Source organism: Eulemur rufifrons, chromosome 14, assembly GCF_041146395.1.
Source record: "Eulemur rufifrons isolate Redbay chromosome 14, OSU_ERuf_1, whole genome shotgun sequence".
NCBI classification, from domain to species: Eukaryota; Metazoa; Chordata; class Mammalia; order Primates; family Lemuridae; genus Eulemur; species Eulemur rufifrons.
In genome coordinates this window covers 18,139,108-18,159,399 of record NC_090996.1, presented here as the reverse complement: position 1 = coordinate 18,159,399, position 20,292 = coordinate 18,139,108, and the positions used below count along the sequence as shown (strand labels likewise).

The window sequence follows — 20,292 nt, the reverse complement described above, 5'->3', positions numbered from 1 at the left end:
GTGATTGCTGGGATGTATAAGGCTCCACTGGTTTTACTAAGAGGGCTCACGTCCAGTGTCCTCTGAGATCCTCACACCACTTCTGGGACATGGATGTTTTTTTGTTTTTTGGGTTTTCTTGAGACAGAGTCTCACTCTGTTGCCTGCGCTAAAGTGCTGTGGCATCAGCCTAGCTCACTGCAACCTCAAACTCCTGGGCTCAAGCAATCCTCCTGCCTCAGCCTCCAGATAGCAGGGACTACAGGCATATGCCACCATGCCTGGCTAATTTTTTCTATATATATTTTTAGTTGTCCAGCTAATTTCTTTCTATTTTTAGTAGAGACAAGGGTCTCACTCTTGCTCAGGCTGGTCTCGAACTCCTGAGCTCAAGTGATCCTCCCACCTCGGCCTCCCAGAATGCTAGGATTACAGGCATGAGCCACTACGCCTGGCCAGACATAGATGTTTTCATACCCATTTTACAGATGAGGAAACAGGCCCGGGGGTCACGTGACTTGCCCAAGCTCTCACGGTCATAGTGGCAGGGCCGGCGCTAGAACCTGGGCTCTGCAGATCCACGGTAACGCCCATCGGTTGAGTGGCGACAGCTGGGTCAGGCTGCCGCAGTCCCGCCACCTGGCCAGGGAGACAGTCTTGGCATCATCTTCACATTCAGCCATCACCCTGTCCCCATCCAAAAGAAAACCTCCGTGGAGTTGGCCATTTGCTCTCCAAAACAGCAACAGCATTTTTTGTTCCCACCTCTGGCAGTTCCGTGAAAGTCCCTTTTTCAGCCAGCCCTCTGTGTGGTTTCCACCCCTCTGTGCTTGAAGCCGGCCAGCCCTCCACACACACGCCCGCGCCCCCTGGCCTCCACGTGCCCAGTTTCCCAGGAACACGTCTAATTTAGCTGTCAGCGCTCTGGCTGCCCAGAGCAGCAGGCCCGCCAGCCCCAGCGTCCCCCCGAGCCACGCCGTCAGCCTGACGGAGGCTGCAGCCCCAAGAGCGTCGCGCTGTGCCGAGCACGCAGCCTTTTGGTTATGGCAGCTTTGACACCTCCTCAGACATCGCCGCCTTCCCCGACAGCGTGAACTCCCTGGAGGGCGTGAACGGGGACATCCGCACCCCGGACAAGCTCATCGACCAAGTGAACAACACCAGCGACGGCAGGCACATGTGGCTGGCCCCCATCCTGCCAGGCCTGGTGGGTTCCCAGCGGCGGCAGCCACGGCAGCGCCTGGCCCTGGGGCGGGCAGGGGAACTTTCTGTCCCTGGTCTCTTTCTTCCAAGGTCAAGTTAATCTCAGACAAGTCAGGATGCTTGAGAGGGAGCCGTTGGAAAGGCTTGGGTCTTTGCTAACGCGCCTGATGGGCTCAGCTCTCCGGGCCAGCAATTCTTTCTCTTTGCTCTGGGGGAACTTAGTATAAGGGGACCCCAGGAGCTAAAGGGGCCACAGGGGATTCTGAAGCCAGGAACCCCATGCAGCAGCCTGAGGGCTTGGGGTCCCTGTGGACACCCCCGTCTGGTTCTCTGTTCTGCCTCCCTTCTCTGCAGACAGCTCTGCCCTCTTCCTCCCCACCCCCTCCCTGTACACTCACTGCCTCTGCTCCTTCCTGTGTCACCGCGCACTGGACCCCAACCTGGCCGCCCTGGCCCCTCTCTGGCCCCAAACCTGCCTGGTCAGCTCTTCCGACCAATTGACTCAGTTTCCGGGGTCTCAAGCCCTGCTCTTGGCCCTGCTTATCTTTATGCCGCTCTCGCAGCTGGACTCAGAGAGGCAGCTGGACTCAGTGGGGCAGGCATCAGGCATTGTTGCCACTGGACAGCGGGAGGAGGACCCTCCCCCAAAGCTCCCCCCACCTCAGGCCAGGGCCTGGGCAAGACTGAGGCTGCAGCTTGTAGCCAACAGGGCATGCTTATTTCTCTATTAGGTCTTGCAAGGGGCCCCTAATATTTGAGAGTCTTTGTTAGGGACAGGGAGAGGGCTGTTGGGTCCGACTGTGCCAGCTGACTCTGCCCCTGAGCGGGACAGGCCCCTGCACACACCCCCAGCAGGGGCACAAAGACACATGCTGGGAACGCCCCCGCAGTGCCTTTGCTCTGCTCCTCACTTATGACTCAAGGAAAGGACAAGCAGGGGTCAGGCGAGCTCGCCTGTGGCTAGTGCTCCACTTGAGTTGGGGACTGCCCCTTCGGCCCGTGGGGCCCCAGACTGTTTCTGGGCCTGAACTGGGGGAAGGCGGAGGATGTTCCCGGCTCTCCGTTGGCATGTAAATGAGGGCCACTCCAGCTCCAAGAGCACAGGCCCTCCAAGAGCCAGCTCAGCAGTTTGTTGCAAACGCAGCCGCACGTGACCTGACTCAAGATGAGGGGGCGGAGCTCCCGGCTGGCCGACAGGGGCAGGCGCCGCCCCAGCCCCCAGCTCGCCCCGGCCCTCGCCTGGCGCCCCCGGCCCAGCCGAGCGCCTCTGTTTCCAAACATGCCTGTTTTAATTAGTTCTGCTCTCTGACAGGTAAACCGGGTCTATGTGATTTTCGATCTGCCTACCACCGTGTCAATGATCAAACTGTGGAATTACGCGAAAACACCCCATCGAGGGGTGAAGGAGTTTGGTGTAAGTACTTATTAGCTGGATTTTTTGAGATAATTATGCTCATTGGTAATTAGGCCACCAGCAATTATCATTTGTCGCAGTTTGATTTACTTCTCTCTGTCGCAACCTTAGACACAAATGCCTGGTCCTCAGAGGCAGGGAAGTGTGTCATCCAACCACGAATCCAAAACCCCCTTGCAGTGAATAGAAAGTGGCTTTTCTTTCATCTTTTCCTCTGAAATCCCACTGGTCTGGGGGGCAACTCTGAGATGGGGAGAGCGGGGACCCTGGGGGCCAGAGACCCGAGTCTGCCTCCCCTCTCGGCCACTTGTGCCAACGGTATTTAAGCCTCCGAGCCTCAGCTTCCTTGTCTGCGACACAGGGCTGACAGCACGGGCAGGTCTGACATCTTAAGGCAGGCTGGGCACACAGTAGGCGCTGTTGCCGACACCCGTCTTCCAGGGGAGAAAGCCTGGGCTCAGAGCGGTCACCTGCTTTGCCCAAGGTCAATGTGGGTGGGAGGGGGGATCCGTCAGCCCCGCCTCTGTCCGTGCAGCTGCTGGTGGACGACCTGCTCGTGTACAACGGGATCCTGGCCATGGTGAGCCACCTGGTAGGGGGCATCCTGCCCACGTGTGAGCCCATGGTGCCCCACCACACCATCCTCTTCACCGAGGACGCGAGCATCTGTCACCAGGAGAAACACACCACCATCAGGTGCGGCCCCAGTCGGACCCACGCCCCCCTCCCCACCGCCAGCCCTAACGAGGACTGGGGGCCGGACACGCGTCCTGGAGCCCGATTGCATCTTGTGTCTCCCCCATCCCCGCAGCAACCAGGTCGAGGATCAGGACGTCCAGATGATGAACGAAAACCAAATCATCACCAACTCGAAAAGGAAGCAGAGTGCCGCTGACCCAGGTCAGTGGCGTGTCCTCGTCCAGAGCATCCGGCTCCTGGAGTCTGGTCTGACTACAGGAGGAGCTGGGGCCCTCACCCCTGCCCTCGCCCCTGCCTGCCTCAGACCCCACCCAGGAGCCTGCCCAGGGGCTGGGAAGGCGCTGATGGGGACAGAACCTCGGGAGGAACATGTCACCTGCTTCCTGCAGGCACCTGTCACATGGTGCGGCTCCCTGTAGCCAAGAGTAGCAGGTACAGAAGGGACAGGCAGTTGGGGGCACCAGTACTGTGTGGAAGGCCTTTGCCCGGTGCCGTGGGAAACCGGTAGAGGGTGCCCAAGGCTTCCCAGAGGGGGTGATATTTGAGCTGGGTGCTAGAGGATGTGAGGGGTGTGCCCAGCAGCTGGGCAAAGGCCTGGGCCTGGCGTGGCGGCGCCCACTCCAGCAGAGGGAAGGGCCAGCGTGCCAGGCGCCCAGCGTGCGGGGGGTGTTCTCCAAGGGCCTTGAATGGCAACCCAAGCACTCCAATTTCACCCCGAGGGCGTGGGGCACCCTTCAAGGGTTTGAGGCTCGGTAACTAGGTCCCTCCGTGCTCTGCCTTGACAGCCTTACGTCCCAAAACCTGCATAAGCGAGAAGGAGCCAGCGAGACGATGGCAGTGCTGACTGGCGGAGGAGGGAGAGCGGGTCCTCCCAGCCAGGCTGGGGCTCCGTCACGGCCTCACTCAGCACCCGTGTCCCCCGCCCTCAGCCCCAGGGCCTGGAAGAGAACTGCAGCAGCGGGGAGGGGAGCCCGCTGGGGAGAGGGGACTCGGGGGTGACAACCCTGGAAACTAGAGGAGTGACAGATAATGAGTGGTGTGGCCTTGGGCCATCCCCTGCAGCTCTGGGCTGGTGCTTCCTGCTTCTCCTTCAAGATCCAGCAGAGCAGGGCCCGTGACCACTCAGGCCTGGGCTGACGCCAGGACAGTGTGGTGGGCCGGGGGGGCCACCTCCAGCCTCCTCAGGGCCCAGAGCACGGCTCAGCAGAGCAGCAGGGAGACCAGGCCCCACGCCCCAACCCCAGCACCCAGGGGCAGGGGCCCCCTCGGAGGTGACCAACACCCCCTGCCCCATCTGGGCATGGGCAGAGCTGGCTGAGAGGCTGGGGTCCTTTCCTGGCCCCCAGTGTGCCTCCGGTCCGGTTGAGAGGGAGGCGCTGGCTCTGCAGGGGCCTCTCTCCTCTTATCAAGGGACTGGCCAAGGGTACGTGTCCTGCTGGGAAAGAAACTGAGCCAGACCCACCCGCTGGGCACTCCAGCATGAGCTGGGCCACTCTGGCACGCCAGAGCACCTTCTCTGTGCTGCTACCAGGTCCAGAAAGGCTCCAGGGTGGCGGCTTCAGACCCAGAGGGCCAGAAGAACCCTCCAAATGCCCTCTGGATGCAGGCGTTGGGGGGAGGCTGAGGACACACCCCCCACTCCCTTTTACACTTGAACTTAGTGTGGACGAAGGCTGGCCTCACCGCACACCGCTGCCAAGTCCCTCCTGATCCGATCGCCGGCCTCACTTGCTGGCTTCCCGCCCTTTGTCCGTGCCCCGCGCCCTTGGAGTCAGGCGGGGAGGCTCTCGTTGCCCCCCACCCTTCTCCCTCTGCACCCGCTTCCCAGCCAGTTGGAAACGTGCCTTGCACCCCCAGCCGAGTGAGGCCCAGGACGCATCTATTTCCATCGATGTAACAAGCGCAGATCAGGGACCTAATTGGTTTCCCAGTGGTGGGTAATTTCTCGTTCCAAATATTAATCCGTTGTTTTCCTGGCGCCCAGCCCGGCCCCGCCGCAGTACTGTACTCCAAGTACGTTCCTATGCAACCGAGAGCCCCAGCAAATACTTTATGAGCTTTGCAGCCTCGGCTGGAGCAGCTATGCAAATGCGCTTTTCATTTGGAGCACGGGGCTGATGCGCAGATAAGAATTGTTTCTCTCCGAGAAGATCCATCATTTCGGAAGCTTCCAGGCCCCCGGCACCTCTGCTCCGCTCCCAGATGTGGTGAGCACCTCCCGCCTGGGGGAGTCAGGGGCTGAGCACACCAGCTCTCGTGACCAAAACCAGTGCCACTGCTTTAAAGGGAAGCCCCACCTACCCCTCCCTGCCCGAGGCGTGGGTACAGGTCAGATTCTTCAGGGAGGCGGCGCGCACACTACACACGCCCGCTCCCGGAATCTCAGTTGATGTTTATAACAATTGCATGTACCGTGCAATCTGGGAGGGGAAAAAGAAGCTGTACAGGCATTAACTCTAAAATAAATTTCTATTTTTCTCTTGCAAAATCAATAAAAGATGTTATTAAGAATACGGTCTGACCCACTGGATTTGGGGGCAAACGGAGGGAGCCCATGCTGCCTCCAAGACCCGAGTCAGAGGCCCCTGGAGGCTGGCTGGGCAACACGGGCAAGGGTTGCCCTCTCTGAGCGGCCCTTTCCCCACTGCCAAGGGCGCTGTGGTCCTGGTCCTGCCTGCTCACTGGGATTGTCATGCCGTGTGGACAGATGAGAGTGGCCCACACACATATACTGCTTATTACATGCCTGGCAGTATCTTATTCAGTCCACCTAACAACCCTATGGGGCAGGCACTATTATTATCTTCACTTTACAGATAAGCGAGCTGAAGCTCAGAGAGGTGGTGTAACTTTCCAAGGACACACAGCTTTGGAAGCTGGTACAGTCAATGCAAAATCCCTGGTGAGGCTGGGGTGATAACCTTGTGGGACACCGGCCCCCAGATGCCTGCTTCCTTCAGGGGTGAGTGTTGGCTGCTGTTGCTTCTGGATAGGGGGAGAAGGTTCAGTGGGGCAGGTCTAAACTGCAGCTCAGGTGCCAGCAACAGGATGAATCCCAAGTAAGCAGGTTCTTTAGAAACCGCACTTCCCAGCCGGGCGCGGTGGCTCACGCCTGTAATCCTAGCACTCTGGGAGGCTGAGGCAGGTGGATCGCTCGAGGTCAGGAGTTCGAGACCAGCCTGAGCAAGAGCGAGACCCCCCCCCCCCCGCCCCCGTCTCTACTAAAAATAGAAAGAAATTATATGGACAGCTAAAAATATATAGAGAGAGGAAAAAAAATTAGCTGGGCATGGTGGCGCATGCCTGTACTCCCAGCTACTCAGGAGGCTGAGGCAGGAGGATCGCCTGAGCCCAGGAGTTTGAGGTTGCTGTGAGCTAGGCTGACGCCACGGCACTCTAGCCCGGGCAACAGAGTGAGACTCTGTCTCAAAAAAAAAAAAGAAACCGCCCTTCCCTCCACTGTCCCGGCCCTAAGCATGGAGGGAAAGTAGCTGGGCTCCGCCCCCCACTGCCTGCCTCCCTGAGTTCCTACGAAGACAGGGGCCCTGCTCTGCCCAGCCATCCTGTGCGGGAGAGAGACCCTCACTCCTCCCATGGAGGGATCTCTAGGCCACCCTGGGAGACCCCTGTGGGCAGCTGGCGGGGGCGTCCCAGCCTCCCAGCTATCCAGGGCCCAGGCAAGCAGTGTCAGGGAGCAACGCTGGCCGGCAGGGACGGCAACCGCGTAGCACAGGCCCCCTAAGGGATTAGCTGCAGCTCGGCTCTGAGGGGCCAGCAATGCCAGACATCCAGGCGTTTTATTAATATTTATCTTTAATGTGAAATCTAAATTTTAAATGCTGGCTCAGCTTAAACAAGCAAACACACACTGAGTGAGCCCGTCCCTGCACAAGTCCTGCGTGGCCGTGGGCCTGCCTCTTTCCTGCCCCGGCCCAGGAATGCCCAGGGCTGGATCCTGCCGGCCTCCGCCCCGCCCCTTCCCGGCCTGTCGGCCCCCGTGTGGGCAGGAGAACAGGGCGTCCATCGTGAGCCTTGGTCCCGGAGATGGGTGAGCCCGGCTGTCGTGGGTAGACAGAGGCCCTCCCCTCCCCCCACGTCCTGCTGCTTCCCTCTGTGCAGCCCCCGCCATACACACAGGGGGCAAAAAGACCCCAAGGCTGCAGCTGTCAGAGGCTGGGGGCTTCCTGACACCCTGGCATAGGCCACTGGAAAAGGGTCTTGGCCGCAGCTGACAAGAGGGTTGGGAAGAGCAGGCTCGGGCTCCCAGAGGATGCTCCCCTCAAGCAGCCAGCCCCTAGGGACCCCGCTTCTCTGTCCAGGACCTGCTTCCCTTTATTGAGAGTCAGTTTGGTTCCAACACTGGCACCACCACCTCAGAAGGCCCCAGAAGGCCCCCAGGGCCGCCAAGGCAGGTTCTGCAGCAGGCGGATGGCAGCTGCCCCCTACCCGGGCTTGTGTGCCGAGACTGGGCCTCACCTCCCTCCTCACCGGAGCCAGGACCGTCCCTTTCCCAGCCCTCCAGGCCCTGCCGGGCTCTTCGCAGGCCTCAGTCTGGTGGCTCAGCCTGCTGGGTTTGGCCAACTCTGCTGGCCTAGACAATGTTTAATTTTTTTTTTAATTATTTGCCATCCTTCACTATCAGCTTTCACATTAAAATTCAGATTCCCCGCTTCTCTGGAAAGGTGGGGAGATCTGGCCAGTCTGGTCCCACGTTCCTGGCGGGCTCTCCTGGTCACCCCCATCCCTACCCTTGGTCTGCCACCGTCACTGGCATGACCGTCACACACACACACACGCACACACACACCCCTGCCAGCATGCGGATTTGCAACCCCCGAGATAGAGGTAGGTGAGGACCGTGGAGAAGCAGAAGGGGACGTGGGGACAGTGCTGCAGAGACAGTGCTGCGGGGTCCAGCAGGCGCGGGGCTGGCAATGAGGCCCCAGCTTCCCGGGCATGCAGAGGGCCCTCCCGGGCCTGGGACTCAGGCCTCTGGCGTCCAGGCAGCAGGGCCACCCAGGGGCTGGGAAAGGCAAGTGGCTTCTGTGCACTGTGTTGTGTGTGTCCCTGAGTGCCTCGGGGTGTCTGTGCGGGTCTGTCCCTGTGCAGGCGTGTCTGGGATCTCCGTGTGCCCTGTGGTGTTCAGGCCACCCATCCTCTCTGGGACACCCACAGCCCCTGTGGAGGGGGCGGCCTTTAGCAGCGCCTGCTGTGATAGCAAAAACAGCTGATACTGCTGAGCCTCCACCCCGCGAGAATGCTCTGCAGGTTCGTCATGAAGGCACGTGCGGTGACAGCACTGAGACCTCAGCTCCCCAGCGAGCTGGTGGTGACCCACGGGCAATGGGGTGGAGTCCAGGCTGCACCACTTCCTGGCTGTGCCACCGTGGCGAGGGGCCTTACGCCCTGGAGGCTGGGCTTCCTTACTCAGGCTGCAGGGTCACCGGCGGGACCTGTGGCATGGAGCTGTGAGGGCATCAGTGACCCCTGGCCCTTGGAGCTCAGCCCTCCTGGGAGGGAGGACGCCTGCACTACGTTTCATGGTCACCCTCATCTTATGGGTGTGCAACCTGAGGCTGAGTAAGAGTGACCTCGGGGCAGGGACGTGATTCCTGAGCCTGGGCTCTTCACAGGAGGAGCGGCACCGACTCCCACCTGCGCCCTCGCGAGTTTCCGGGGCGCCCTCGTGGCCCCAGCTGATTGGTCCATGAAGGGCACTGGCCTTAGCGCAGCCAGCCCATTGGCTGGGCAGAGACTATGTCCCGCCCCTTCTGCTGCCACTTTTTTCCTGGCTCTGGTTCACCCCTTCCCCCAGCGGTTGAGTTTCCTCCCGTATTCTTCATCTCTGCCTCCTCTCCCTCACCCACTCTGCCTGCACCCCCCCACCCCAACACGCACACCCTGGAAGTCCCCAGGAGGGAAGGGGCGGGGTGGGTGCACCAGGCTCAGGTGTGCACCCACTGGTGGGCTTGGCCTCCCACCACCGAGCTGCGCCCCCGCAGAGGCCCCGCCGCTCCCCCTGCAGCCCCAGGGCCCCTCACTCCCCGCTCCGGCCTGCCCTGCGGCTGCCCACGCCCCTGCCAGGCTGCAGCCATCAGCGCGGCCACTAACTAACCCCCGCTAGGCAGAGGCTCAGACAGTGTCAGACCAGGATGAGACGTGGCCCTAGAAGCAATTGCCAGGGTAACACGGGCTGGGCCGGGCTGGGGACAGGGCAGGGGTCCTGCACGGTGATTTCCTGTCTGTCCAGGCAGTAAATCCCCACGCAGAGGAGATTGGTTTTTCCTCATGACTGGTGGTCCTGGGCTGGGCTGAGTTTGTCCTCGGCCCACAGACAGCCCAGGCCCGGGGCAGGTGCAGTTGGTCACGGCCCTACAGGCCATGGGGCCGGGTTGACACTCAACTCCAGCCCTCCGAGCTGCGTGCTCTGGGGCCACATAGTCTGTGTTTGGGGGCAGGCAGGGGCACCCTCTTCTAACCCACCCACTCAGAAGGCACCTTTCCCTGGTCTGCACCGAGGCCTCATATGGCTGCAGCGTTCCCCCCCCACCCCCCCGCATAGCATCAAAGCCCCAAACAGGAGCCTGGGCGGAGCCAGGCACCCCCACCCCATCACTCACTTCCAAGCCCCATAGCTGCCACTGCCCAGACACCCACTTCCCTCCATGCCCAGTGCCAATGCAGCCCAAGCCACCACCGCCTCCCACAAGGACCCCGCTGGGCCCCTCTGGTCACCCTGCCTCTCTCTTGCACCCTATCTCCCAGGCCAGCCCCACACATGGCCAGAAGGAAGTTCCCCAAATGCAGACCTGATCTGTCTTTTAAAACCCTCTGATCAACGGCTCCCATGGCCGTCAAGGTGAATGCCAAACTCCTTGCCACACCCCACGGGGCCCCGCACCTCTGAGCCCAGGAGACTGGCCCGCAGCAGACCTCGCTCCAAGCACTCTGTCCTGTCCTGGTGTTGCACACAGCCACATGGCGCGCCCCCAAACCCCAGGACCTCTGCACGTGCTGTCCCTCTGCCCACACTCTACTCGCTGGCTTCTTTCTCCTCTGGTCGGCGCTGCAATGGCTTTTCCTCTGAGGGGCCTCCCCCACCCTCTGGTCCAAATCAGATCTTTCCTTGGGTCACCTGCATAACACGTCTCACTCTTTGAAGTGATCTTTTTATTGTTTAGGATTATTTGCGTAACCTCCATCTCCTCCACTAGAGGGCACCCTCCGGGGAGGGTGAAGATGGTTTCTCGGGGGTTGTGGCGGCTGCAGGGCACGGCTCAGTGCCTGGCGCAGTAACCGGTGCTGCCTGGGGGAGCGCGGCCCACCGCAGGGCTGAGCCCAGGCTGCCCATCTCCGTCCGCACTTCCTCCCAAGCGAGGGGCTGGCACCCTGGCAGCGGCGGCTCGTCCCTGGGACGAGGCTCCCCGGGAGAGCCTGGCCCTCAGGCCCGGCTGCCGCAGACGGGTGCCCATGAATCACGCTGACATTTCCATTACCCTGAGGGAGGCAAGTGTGTGGCCGGGACTCCGGCTTGGGCGGGGGTGGCGGGATGACTGCTCATCTCAGCCACCAGCCAGGGAGGGACGTCAGCTCCGTTACTGACCGAGGCCTGGGCCTGCCCATCAACGCTTGGCCGGGGAAGGACTGTGGCCCCAGGCAGAGAGCGGGTGGCGGCAAACGAGAGAAGCGCCCGGCGTGTGGGGGCGCAGATGGGTGCACAGGGCCGTGTGTGAGCACCAGCACCTGTGTGGCACTTTGTCCAGGGCCCGCACACGCACACATGGCTGAGCACACAGGATCAACAGGGGAACACGGCGTGGATGAGCACGGCGTACACACAGCACGCAGGTCCGTACAAAGTGCTGACTCCACATATGCAATGTCAGCACGTGTGTGTGTGTGTGTGTGTGTCTGTGTGTGTGTGTGTGTGTGTGTGTGTGTAGGGTCGGCACCTCTGGCCAAGGCCAGCCTCAGATGTCCATGTGTATGTGTGCCTGGGCCACTGTGCATGCCAGCCCAGGGCACGTGGCTACAGAGGCACTGGGTGCGGGTGCCGAGCCTCGGGCTGTGGGTCAGGCCAGTGTGCAGGTGTCAAGGTCAAAGGCACACACGTAAAGCCAACAGCCAGCCAGCCGTTCCCTCAGAACACGTCTGCCCAGTGCGGGGCGGGGCGGGGGCGGGGGCGTTAGCTGGGAAAGCTGTTTGCAGAGTGGAAGGAGGAGGCCATTTCTTCCCTGTCCAGGTCTCTCTGGGTCCTCACCCAGCCACCCTCTTTCTTCAATCCAGCTGGTGCCGCCCTCCTCCCAGACTGGGGCGACAGCAGCATTTGCTCCCCGTATGAAGACAACTCTCACAGTACCTCTCAGTGACCCACTGGATTACTCACCCCGCCTGCCTGGAAGTGCTTCCTTTTATCTAACTAGCAGCCTTCTTGCTGCAGGCTCCGTGAGACTGAAAGACAGCTTGTTCTCAGCCCCTGCCCAGGAGGTGCCCAAAAGGATACAGGAGGACTTGAAGCCTAAGTGGCCCTGAGGTCCTCTTTCCCTTTTGTGACAATGGCCCTCATTCGAGCCATCCACATATCATAGTCACATACCACTTGCACAATTATTTATTTAATATTTTTCTTTAAACCGACTCTTTTTCTTTTTACTTAAATGCCTATTTTGGTTTCATCCTAAGTGACGACGTCTGTGAAATCATAGCACTGATGTGCCCGTTATACATTTTTTTCTAATACACATTTACATAAACACAACTATTAAAATAGATTAAAATTTTGCCCATGTGTCAACTAAAATCATCTTCTGGCCTCCTGCGTCCGCTCGCCAACTTCAGAAGGACCCCGGGTGAGAACAAGAGCTCCGAGGTGCCGGGTGGCCTGGGCCGGATTCCAGCCCCAAATCACAGTGTTCCCCTCTTGCACGAGGCCAGAGCCTGAACTCCTTGTCCCGACGTTTCAAGGCCTGAGTAGCTGGGCCCCAGTCTTCCTCCCAGGCCCGTCTCCAGCCCCGCACAGTAGGTCCTCAGTATTTACTGAATGAATGAAAAGTGAATTCACAAGTCACTCCTTTGATTAGTCAATGCGTGACTGAATGAGCACACCTCCACCTGGACGTCCCCGGGGCCCCTGTGACTCAGGACATCTGGACCACGAAGTCTCCGTCTTCCCCATTTCCCACACCTGAACCCCATAACCCGAAAGTCAGCGCCACCTTCGCTCCTCCCCCACCAGGCCGTCCCACACCTGTTGATTTTCCCTCCTGGCTAGCTCCCCAATCTGCCCCCACGGTCCCCTTCTCAGGGCCGCGTTCCTAAGCCAGACCACTCTCTTCTCTCACTTGAGAGAGGCAAGGACGGCGTGTCTCCCTCCCCATCCCCTGCCCTTAGCTGCGCGAGCTTCCTGGAACACACACCTGGGCGCACACCTGGGCGCAGCCCGCTGCCCTCTGCCCCCAGGGTAAACTCTATGCTTCCCAGCGGGGCATCCAGTCCCTCCTGGCTCCCTGACCTGATCTCCCGCCACGCCCGTGACCCCCCTTCTCCCCACACCTGCCCCCTGGACTATCTTAAAGCCCGTAACGTGCTTTCGTTCCCCTCTGTACTCTTGCCCACCTGACACCCACCTTCTCCCAAAGGAGCCTGCCCCCCGCCCGTGGGCTCCCACGCCCCGGCTTCCCTCACCGTCACGAGAGGAAGCCATGACTACACGTTGGCCATGCACCAGGCTCCGTTCTGAACACGCTTCGCCTACGTCAGCTCATTGAATCCCCACAGCAGCTTTAAGAGGTAGCTATAATGATTACCCCCATTTAATAGGTGAGGAAACTGAGGCACAGAGTGGTGGAGTAACTTGCCCAAGGTCATGAGGAGGAGGGGGAATCTGAACCCAGGCAGTGGCCCTGGAGCAGGCACCACGGCACTCAGTGACCACAGATGCCCTCTCTGGATGCCTCAGTGCCCGACCTCAGGTGCCTGGCACAGGTCTTGGCACATGGGAGGGCACAATGAATTCTACCATGGCGGATGATGGATGCACAGGTGCATGGCTGAATAGCGAGGATGGGTGCATGGAAAGATGATGGACGGATGTCTGATACAAGGATGGATGATGGATGATGGAGGGATGGAGGAACAATGGAGGGTTGGAGGGATGATGGAGGGTTGGAGGAATGATGGAGGGATGGAGAGATGATGGAGGGATGGAGGGATGATGGAGGGTTGGAGGGATGATGGAGGGTTGGAGGGATGATGAAGAGATGGAGGGATGATGGAGGGATGGAGGGATGATGAAGGGTTGGAGGGATGATGGAGGGATGATGGAGGGATGATAGAGGGTTGGAGGGATGATGGAGGGTTGGAGGGATGATGGAGGGATGATAGAGGGTTGGAGGGATGATGGAGGGTTGGAGGGATGATGGAGGGATGATAGAGGGTTGGAGGGATGATGGAGAGATGGAGGGATGATAGAGGGTTGGAGGGATGATGGAGAGATGGAGGGATGATGGAGGGATGATAGAGGGTTGGAGGGATGATGGAGGGTTGGAGGGATGAAGAGATGGAGGGATGATGGAGGGATGATGGAGGGATGGAGGGATGATAGAGGGTTGGAGGGATGATGGAGGGATGATAGAGGGTTGGATGATGGAGGGTTGGAGGGATGATGGAGGGATGATAGAGGGTTGGAGGGATGATGGAGGGATGATAGAGGGTTGGAGGGATGATAGAGGGTTGGAGGGATGATGGAGGGATGATAGAGGGTTGGAGGGATGATGGAGAGATGGAGGGATGATGGAGGGATGAGAGGGTTGGAGGGATGATAGAGGGTTGGAGGGATGATGGAAGGATGATAGAGGGTTGGAGGGATGATGGAGGGATGATAGAGGGTTGGAGGGATGATGGAGAGATGGAGGGATGATGGAGGGACGGAGGGATGATGGAGGGATGATGGAGGGTTGGATGATGGTTGGGTAACGAATGGATGGATGATGGATAGATGGAATGAACTATGGAAGGATGGAGTAAAAGAACGTGTTCTACTTGGGGAAAAGCTCTAGAAATCCTTCCCGAAAGGGATAAGGCCTCCTGGGAGATGCCTGAACTTGCAGTCAGGGGTCCCAGTTCAAGCCCAGCTCTGCCATTCACTAGCTCTATAATCTTAGGCAAGTTACTTCACCTCTGCAACCCTAAGTTCCCTCATCTTTACAATAGGAATCCGTCTCCCAGGCATCTAAGCCCTGGGATTTTGTGTAAAGGTGGCCCTGGACACGGAGCGAAGGGTCTCAACAGGGGTCAGGGTGGTGTGACGTTGCTAAGCTCTCAGGAGCAATGTGGCTTCTCCCCGCTCCCAGCTTAAGGCCTGAGTTTGGGGCCATCTCTCGCCCACCCCGCGTTTCCCGCTTGCCTGGCCCCTGCCTTGCGCCCCCTTTGGGACCCGCGCAGCCCTGCCAGCCTGTGTCCTTCCCGCCCGTCCTTCCCAGCCTCGGCTCCCAGGGCTGGCCCTGGCCCCGGCACGCTCCGGGGTGTCACCGAGAGGCTCCGGGGCAGCAGTGGGGTGGGGCAATGAGGGGGCAGCACGGCCCAGACAGCAACTGGCCTCCACACACCGAAAGGAGACAGGTTCAGCAAGCATTTATTGAGCCCCTGCTGTGTGCCTGCTGCGTGACCCCCTGCAGTGCCAGCTGCCCCCTCCTCCAGGAAGCCGACTCCCTGTCTCCCACGGGCTCTGCCCCTCTGGGCACCTCCTTAGGGTCCTGGCGGGCTTGCGGGTGCCCGGCGTCCAGTGGCCAGTGTCCGTGTATTTCCTGGTGTCGCAGCCGCACCCGGAAGGGCTCCGCGTGTGACGGTGCAAGATCGGTGGCCGCTGTCCCAGAGTCACTCTGTGCAGCCCTGTCCCTTCCCTCAGGCCCACGTGGTCCCCTTTCCAGGGCCCTGGGACCCGGGCGGCAGTGGGCAGGACGGGCCTGGTGTCTCCCACGCAGGCTGGCTGAGTTCACAGCCCACAGGCCAGGGTTCCAGGGGCACCAGACTGGTGGTCTTGCGGCAGGGGGTGGCGCCGGTGACGGCCTGAGGACCAGGCACTGGGCTGGGATCTCGGTCACACCCAGTGTCCTAGCACCCAGCACTGGCGGCTCAGCTCCGGGGCCTCCTGTGCCGAGCTCCGGGGCCAGGAGTCCCCCAGGTGTGCCTGGTGTCCTGCCAAGAGACAAGGTGGGCAGTGCTGAAAGCCGCCTTCCTCCACCCACACCCCGACAGCCCCCCAGCCCCAACCTGCACGTCCCTCACCCACGCCATTCACCACGCCCGCCACCTGTCCTCCCGTCTGTCAACCCACCCGCATAGCCGGCCCTCCGCCCATCCCGCCCCTGCCCACCCGGCCTCCCCGCCGTTCCCCAGCGCTCCTGGACTACTCGTGCCAACGTCTACGGCCACCCGCTCTCCACCCACTCTGCTCACCCCCTGCCCGCTCACACACCTCCCCCCGCCAACCCATCCATCCTGTCCCACCAGTAACACACCCACCAGCCACCTCTCCACGCACCCCAAACGTCCCCATACCCGCCCACTGCACCCACACTCTGCCCTCCTGACCCCAGCTCACCCTCACACCCACCCAACAGCCCAGCACGAACCCTCACCACCATGCACCCACCCGCCCCACCTCCACCCACCCCTGCCAACCGCCCACCCACTTTCCCTCGCCCAGTCCCTTCTGCCACCCACCCCTTGGCTGAGCCCCAGCCCCACAACCCACCCAGCGCCCAGCCACGTCCTGTAACCGTCCCCCACCCGGCAGGCCTCCGAGGTGCCCCGTGTGCCCATCCGTGTCCAGGGAGCCATGGGGGGTGTAAGAGGAGGACAAGAGCAGAGGCCTCCCTGGGCCTCGTCCTTACAGACCCCGGGAGCAGCGAACGTGGCACGTGTGTGACTCAGAGCAACTGCTCGTGAGCCAGGGCCGTGGGCTCTGCGTCCCCCGCCACTGCCTGCTGCTCTTGGCGCCCGGGCTCGGGGAGAGCTGGGGGGCTTCCTGACTCTCGGAAGCCCCCTCCCCTGCCCTCGATCGCGTGTCTCTGCGGAGTCTTTCTAGCACCCCAGCACCAGTCCCATCTCCCGCCGTGGCCCGCCCAAAACGTCCTAGTACCTCCTGCTGCAGGAAACCCTCAAGGCCCGGCTAGAGGTTCGCCTGCTCCAAGAAGCCCTCCGAGTCCTCTCCCTGGCCCTGGGGGCTCTCCTCATCTCGGAGCCCCGAGTGGCACACCTGCCAGCTTTGCCCCCGTGGGACCCCGAGCCCAGGACAGCAAGGACTGACCCCAGGGTGGGTGCTCTGCGGTGGATCAGCGAGGTGGAGGGGAAAGAGGAGAGCTGAGGAAGATGGTGTGGTGGTTGGGGGCTGAAGGGCAGGAGGAAGGAAACCGAGTTCCTGAGCACACGCAGCCCGCGCTCGCTGGAGTCCACACTCGCAGCCGGCCGCGGGGCAGCTGCTGCCCATCGTACAGACTGGGGCTGCGGCTCCGCGAGGATGAGCAGCTGCCCTAGGATTCACAGCCCGGTGGGGCTGGACGGAATCCTTTCCTTCCTGACTCCAAACCTCAGCATCAAAAGAAATTTGTGCCGGGCAAGGTGGCTCACGCCTGTAGTCCCAGCTCCTCGGGAGGCTGAGGCAGGAGGATCAACTGAGCCCAGGAGTTCCAGGCTGCAGTGAGTTACGATGACGCCACTGCACTCCAGCCTGGGTGACAGAGTGAGACCCTGTCTCAAAAAATAAAAAATTAAAAAAAGAAAGAAATTTGTTCCATGTCGTGTTGTTTTCCTACTCTGAGCTCCAATGGATGCTCAGACACACCTGGCCACACTTCAGGGTCAGACTGGTTCTTTGTGGAAAACCCACTGAGGTGGGAATTCCCAGTGAAGCCAAGCTCCTGCTTGCACACCCCTAATGATGGAGAGCTCACTCATTGCTCTTTCTCCATCTCCAAAGCAGCTCTGACTGTTAGGAGATTCTTCCTAATAACAAGGCTGGCAGGGAAGCAGCAAAGAAGAAGATGCTTGTGCCAGTGCTGGGAGGGGATTTTTTTTTTTTTTTTTTTTTGCTTTTTTTTCTCCTTCTGTTTTTAATGTTCTTTGACGTTTGTGCTTTGCAAATTTTACTGTATTTGTTAAAGCAGCGGGAAATATTTTGCAAACATTCTGGAATAATTTGGCCTCAGGAAAAAAAACATTTGTTTTGGCCTCAGTTGAGGAAACAGTCACATTGTTTTGGAAGTGCTTGCTGCCAGCATAAAGGTGTTTGGGGTTTTTTTTTAATCTAGAAGTAAATATTTGGCACATAGAAAGGTCTGATTGTTTTTCTAAGTGAGCATTTAGAAGTGATTGTAGCTGCTCTTATGGTGGCCAACAGGCAGAACCAGGGAGAATGGTAAGTGAATCATCCATTTTTTAAGGACAAAGAAAGGCCACCATCCCTGTTCTTCCTCGAGTTAAAATCAGCCTCTCTGTCCCCTGGATCTGGAGGGCTAGCCACTGAGGACTAGGTCCCTCGTCCCCTTCTCTGGCCTCCTGGGAGGGGCTTGGGGCCCAGAACCATTTACAGAGTGCGTGGGAAGGAGGTCCTCACCATGCCTGAGGAGCACCCCCTGGCCCACTAGGACCCCCCACTCACTTTCTTTCTCTCCAGGGCCCTTTACCTTGGGGCCAGTCACCAGCCAGAGAAAAAGGCCTTGTGCGGTAGATTGGGAATCTCAACCCCAAATGTCCCCAGAGTCCAGCGGAGGATGCCGACGGGTGGGGTGGGCCAGGGCCAGCGGTCCCCGAGCTCCCACAGTTGACACCCCAGGGAATGTGGGCTCAGAGCTTCCAAACATTCCAAGAAACTGAAAATCTGGATTTCAAAATAAAACCTCCTGGGTTTTCAGCTATGACAATTAAGGTTTTTAAAATATTTTGAATAGTCTACGGGCCACGTAGTATCTCTCAGGGTGGTCCCAGCCCACCCGAGGTCATTTCGTGACCTCTGCGTGTTTCCCAGTCTGTGTCTTTGCTGCATGACTCTGTTCCACAGCTTTGCACATGCTGATCCCTGGGCTGGGAGTGCCCTTCCCTGCCCTTCTCGACTCTTCTTTCAAATGCTCCCTCCTCTGGGAGGCAGAACACGGCCCTATGGGCAGAGGCCTCGCTCGCTCCTCTGTGCCCTTCAGCTGTCGAACCTCTCCCTGTGATTGTCACCGTGCTGTCACAGCCAGCTCAGCATGGCTCTCCCCAACTAACCTGGGGGAGGAGGACATCTCTGCAAGGGGACGGGGTCTGCTCCATCCTGGAGCCCCCCGGCCCCCAGGCCCAGCACAGAGCAAGTCCTGAGCTGACTTCAGTTTTTAACAAATGAAGAAACTATGGAAGAGGAGGAAGGATTCCTGAGTTTGGGGCATGATCCCCAGCCACCCTCCCCGCTCTCAGACTCTGCACATTATAAAGAATCTCTTCGCTCAGCCTCTCCTCCTCTGGGTGCAAGCTCGGGGGGGGGGGGTGCGGGGGGAACTGTGCTTGGGTCTAGCAGCCAGAGGTTCAAATCCAGGCTCCACCACTTACAAGCTGTGTGAATTTTGTTCAAGCTGTGTGGCTTTCGACGAGCAACTTCACCTTTCTGAGCCTCCAAATGGATGTAAGATGCAAAGGAGTCAGTGGGCCCAGCAGGACCCCTGCACAGAAGCCCTTCATCATCTGATCGCGGATACTGATGGATGTGAACATACGAGGGGTCAGCACTAGGAGGGGGTGGGTTCGACAGCCTCTCTGCACAGACGGGGAAACTGGGCCCATGGGTGGGGAGAAGTTTGTGCAGGGTCCCACTCAGAGGGTTGGTAGCAGACACTGTGTTTTAAATTCACTGGAAACCCCTCAGGGTTAGCAGAGTATTTGACCTATAGGAGGTTCTTGAAAGATGTGATTTCTCTTCCCTTTTGAATCCATGTATCAAAACATGAAGACATTCAACATCTGATCCCCTCCAGTCCCGACTTCCCAATCCTCCAGAGGGAAATCACTCTCTCGAACCCCCTCCAAGCCACCAACACCCCAGGGAGCAGCTCCCCGTCCTGCTGGATTGAATTAAATCGCATCTACTGTTTCAAAATGGATTCATTGGGTTGGAAAGGCCCTTTGTGACCAAAAATGTCAATACCACCATAAATGCGCAGAGAAACTGAGGCACTTAGAGGAAAACTGACTTGGCCAAGGTGGCTCTGAAGCTGGTGGAGTGGGGGTGGGCAGGCCTCGAGGGTGGGCAGGTGGGGGGTATTGCTGTTCCCAACCCCGTCTCAAGGAAGAGCTTAGTCCCTTTATGAGGAAGTTCCTTCCGGGAACTCGCGCACCCGCTGTCCAAGGTGCTGAAAGCCTCTCCCGAGGCCGGCAGGCTCAGAGCCCGCGGTCTGGCTGCCCAAGCTTGACTCTGCCCTCTAGGAAGATGAGACGTGGAGAGTGACGGAGAATGAATCAAGGCTGGCACCCAGGTATCTGGATTTGGACACCTGTCAGCTAGTGACGCCATCATCCCTCTTCTGTTGCCCAAAATGTCACCACCTCAGCGAGGGCACCCTGACTGCCTCTCCAGGTCCTTGCTGCCCTGTAATCTCTACCATGGGGGGGCGTCAGAGGCACCACTGTACTTGGGAGTGTCTCGGCTCCCTGCCAGGCTGTATGTCACAGGAGGACACGGCCAGCTCTGCTTTTACTCATGGCTGCTGCCCCAGCACCCGGCACAGTCCCAGGCGTTCACAATCCCTGTCCGTTGAATGGACAAACAGTGGAGGATTCTGGAGGAACAGCAGGTCTGTTGGGGACCCACGTGGATGGGAAGGTTGGGTCTGCTGGTCTACCTCGGGGCTGGCTGTTTTAGGAGACTGAAGGGGGCCCCCATCCTTCTCTTCACTGGACTCATCTTTGCGGGGGCGCCATGTCTCTGGATCATAACGTTCTCTCTGTCTCTTTCTGATACTGGGGATCAG

General features: G+C 59.5%; 2 protein-coding genes across 4 annotated transcripts in view; one reads left to right on the top strand and one right to left on the bottom strand.

The window, feature by feature from the left end:
* KATNIP (katanin interacting protein) overlaps positions 1 to 5,745 on the top strand; it is a 169,054-nt gene extending 163,309 nt beyond the window's left edge. Inside the window, exons 25-29 of the mRNA XM_069486777.1 lie at positions 1,047 to 1,186; positions 2,495 to 2,596; positions 3,132 to 3,292; positions 3,408 to 3,496; positions 4,081 to 5,745. Coding sequence (XP_069342878.1) covers positions 1,047 to 1,186; positions 2,495 to 2,596; positions 3,132 to 3,292; positions 3,408 to 3,496; positions 4,081 to 4,139 — 551 coding nt within the window. The 3' untranslated portion in view covers positions 4,140 to 5,745. The remainder of the gene's footprint in view (positions 1 to 1,046; positions 1,187 to 2,494; positions 2,597 to 3,131; positions 3,293 to 3,407; positions 3,497 to 4,080) is intronic.
* A 9,647-nt stretch (positions 5,746 to 15,392) lies between these two features.
* Positions 15,393 to 20,292, bottom strand: part of GSG1L (GSG1 like) — a 185,268-nt gene continuing 180,368 nt past the window's right edge. For all 3 annotated transcript variants that reach the window (XM_069486679.1, XM_069486680.1, XM_069486681.1), the window contains one exon: positions 15,393 to 15,490. In XM_069486679.1, the coding sequence (XP_069342780.1) occupies positions 15,393 to 15,490 (98 nt within the window). The remainder of the gene's footprint in view (positions 15,491 to 20,292) is intronic.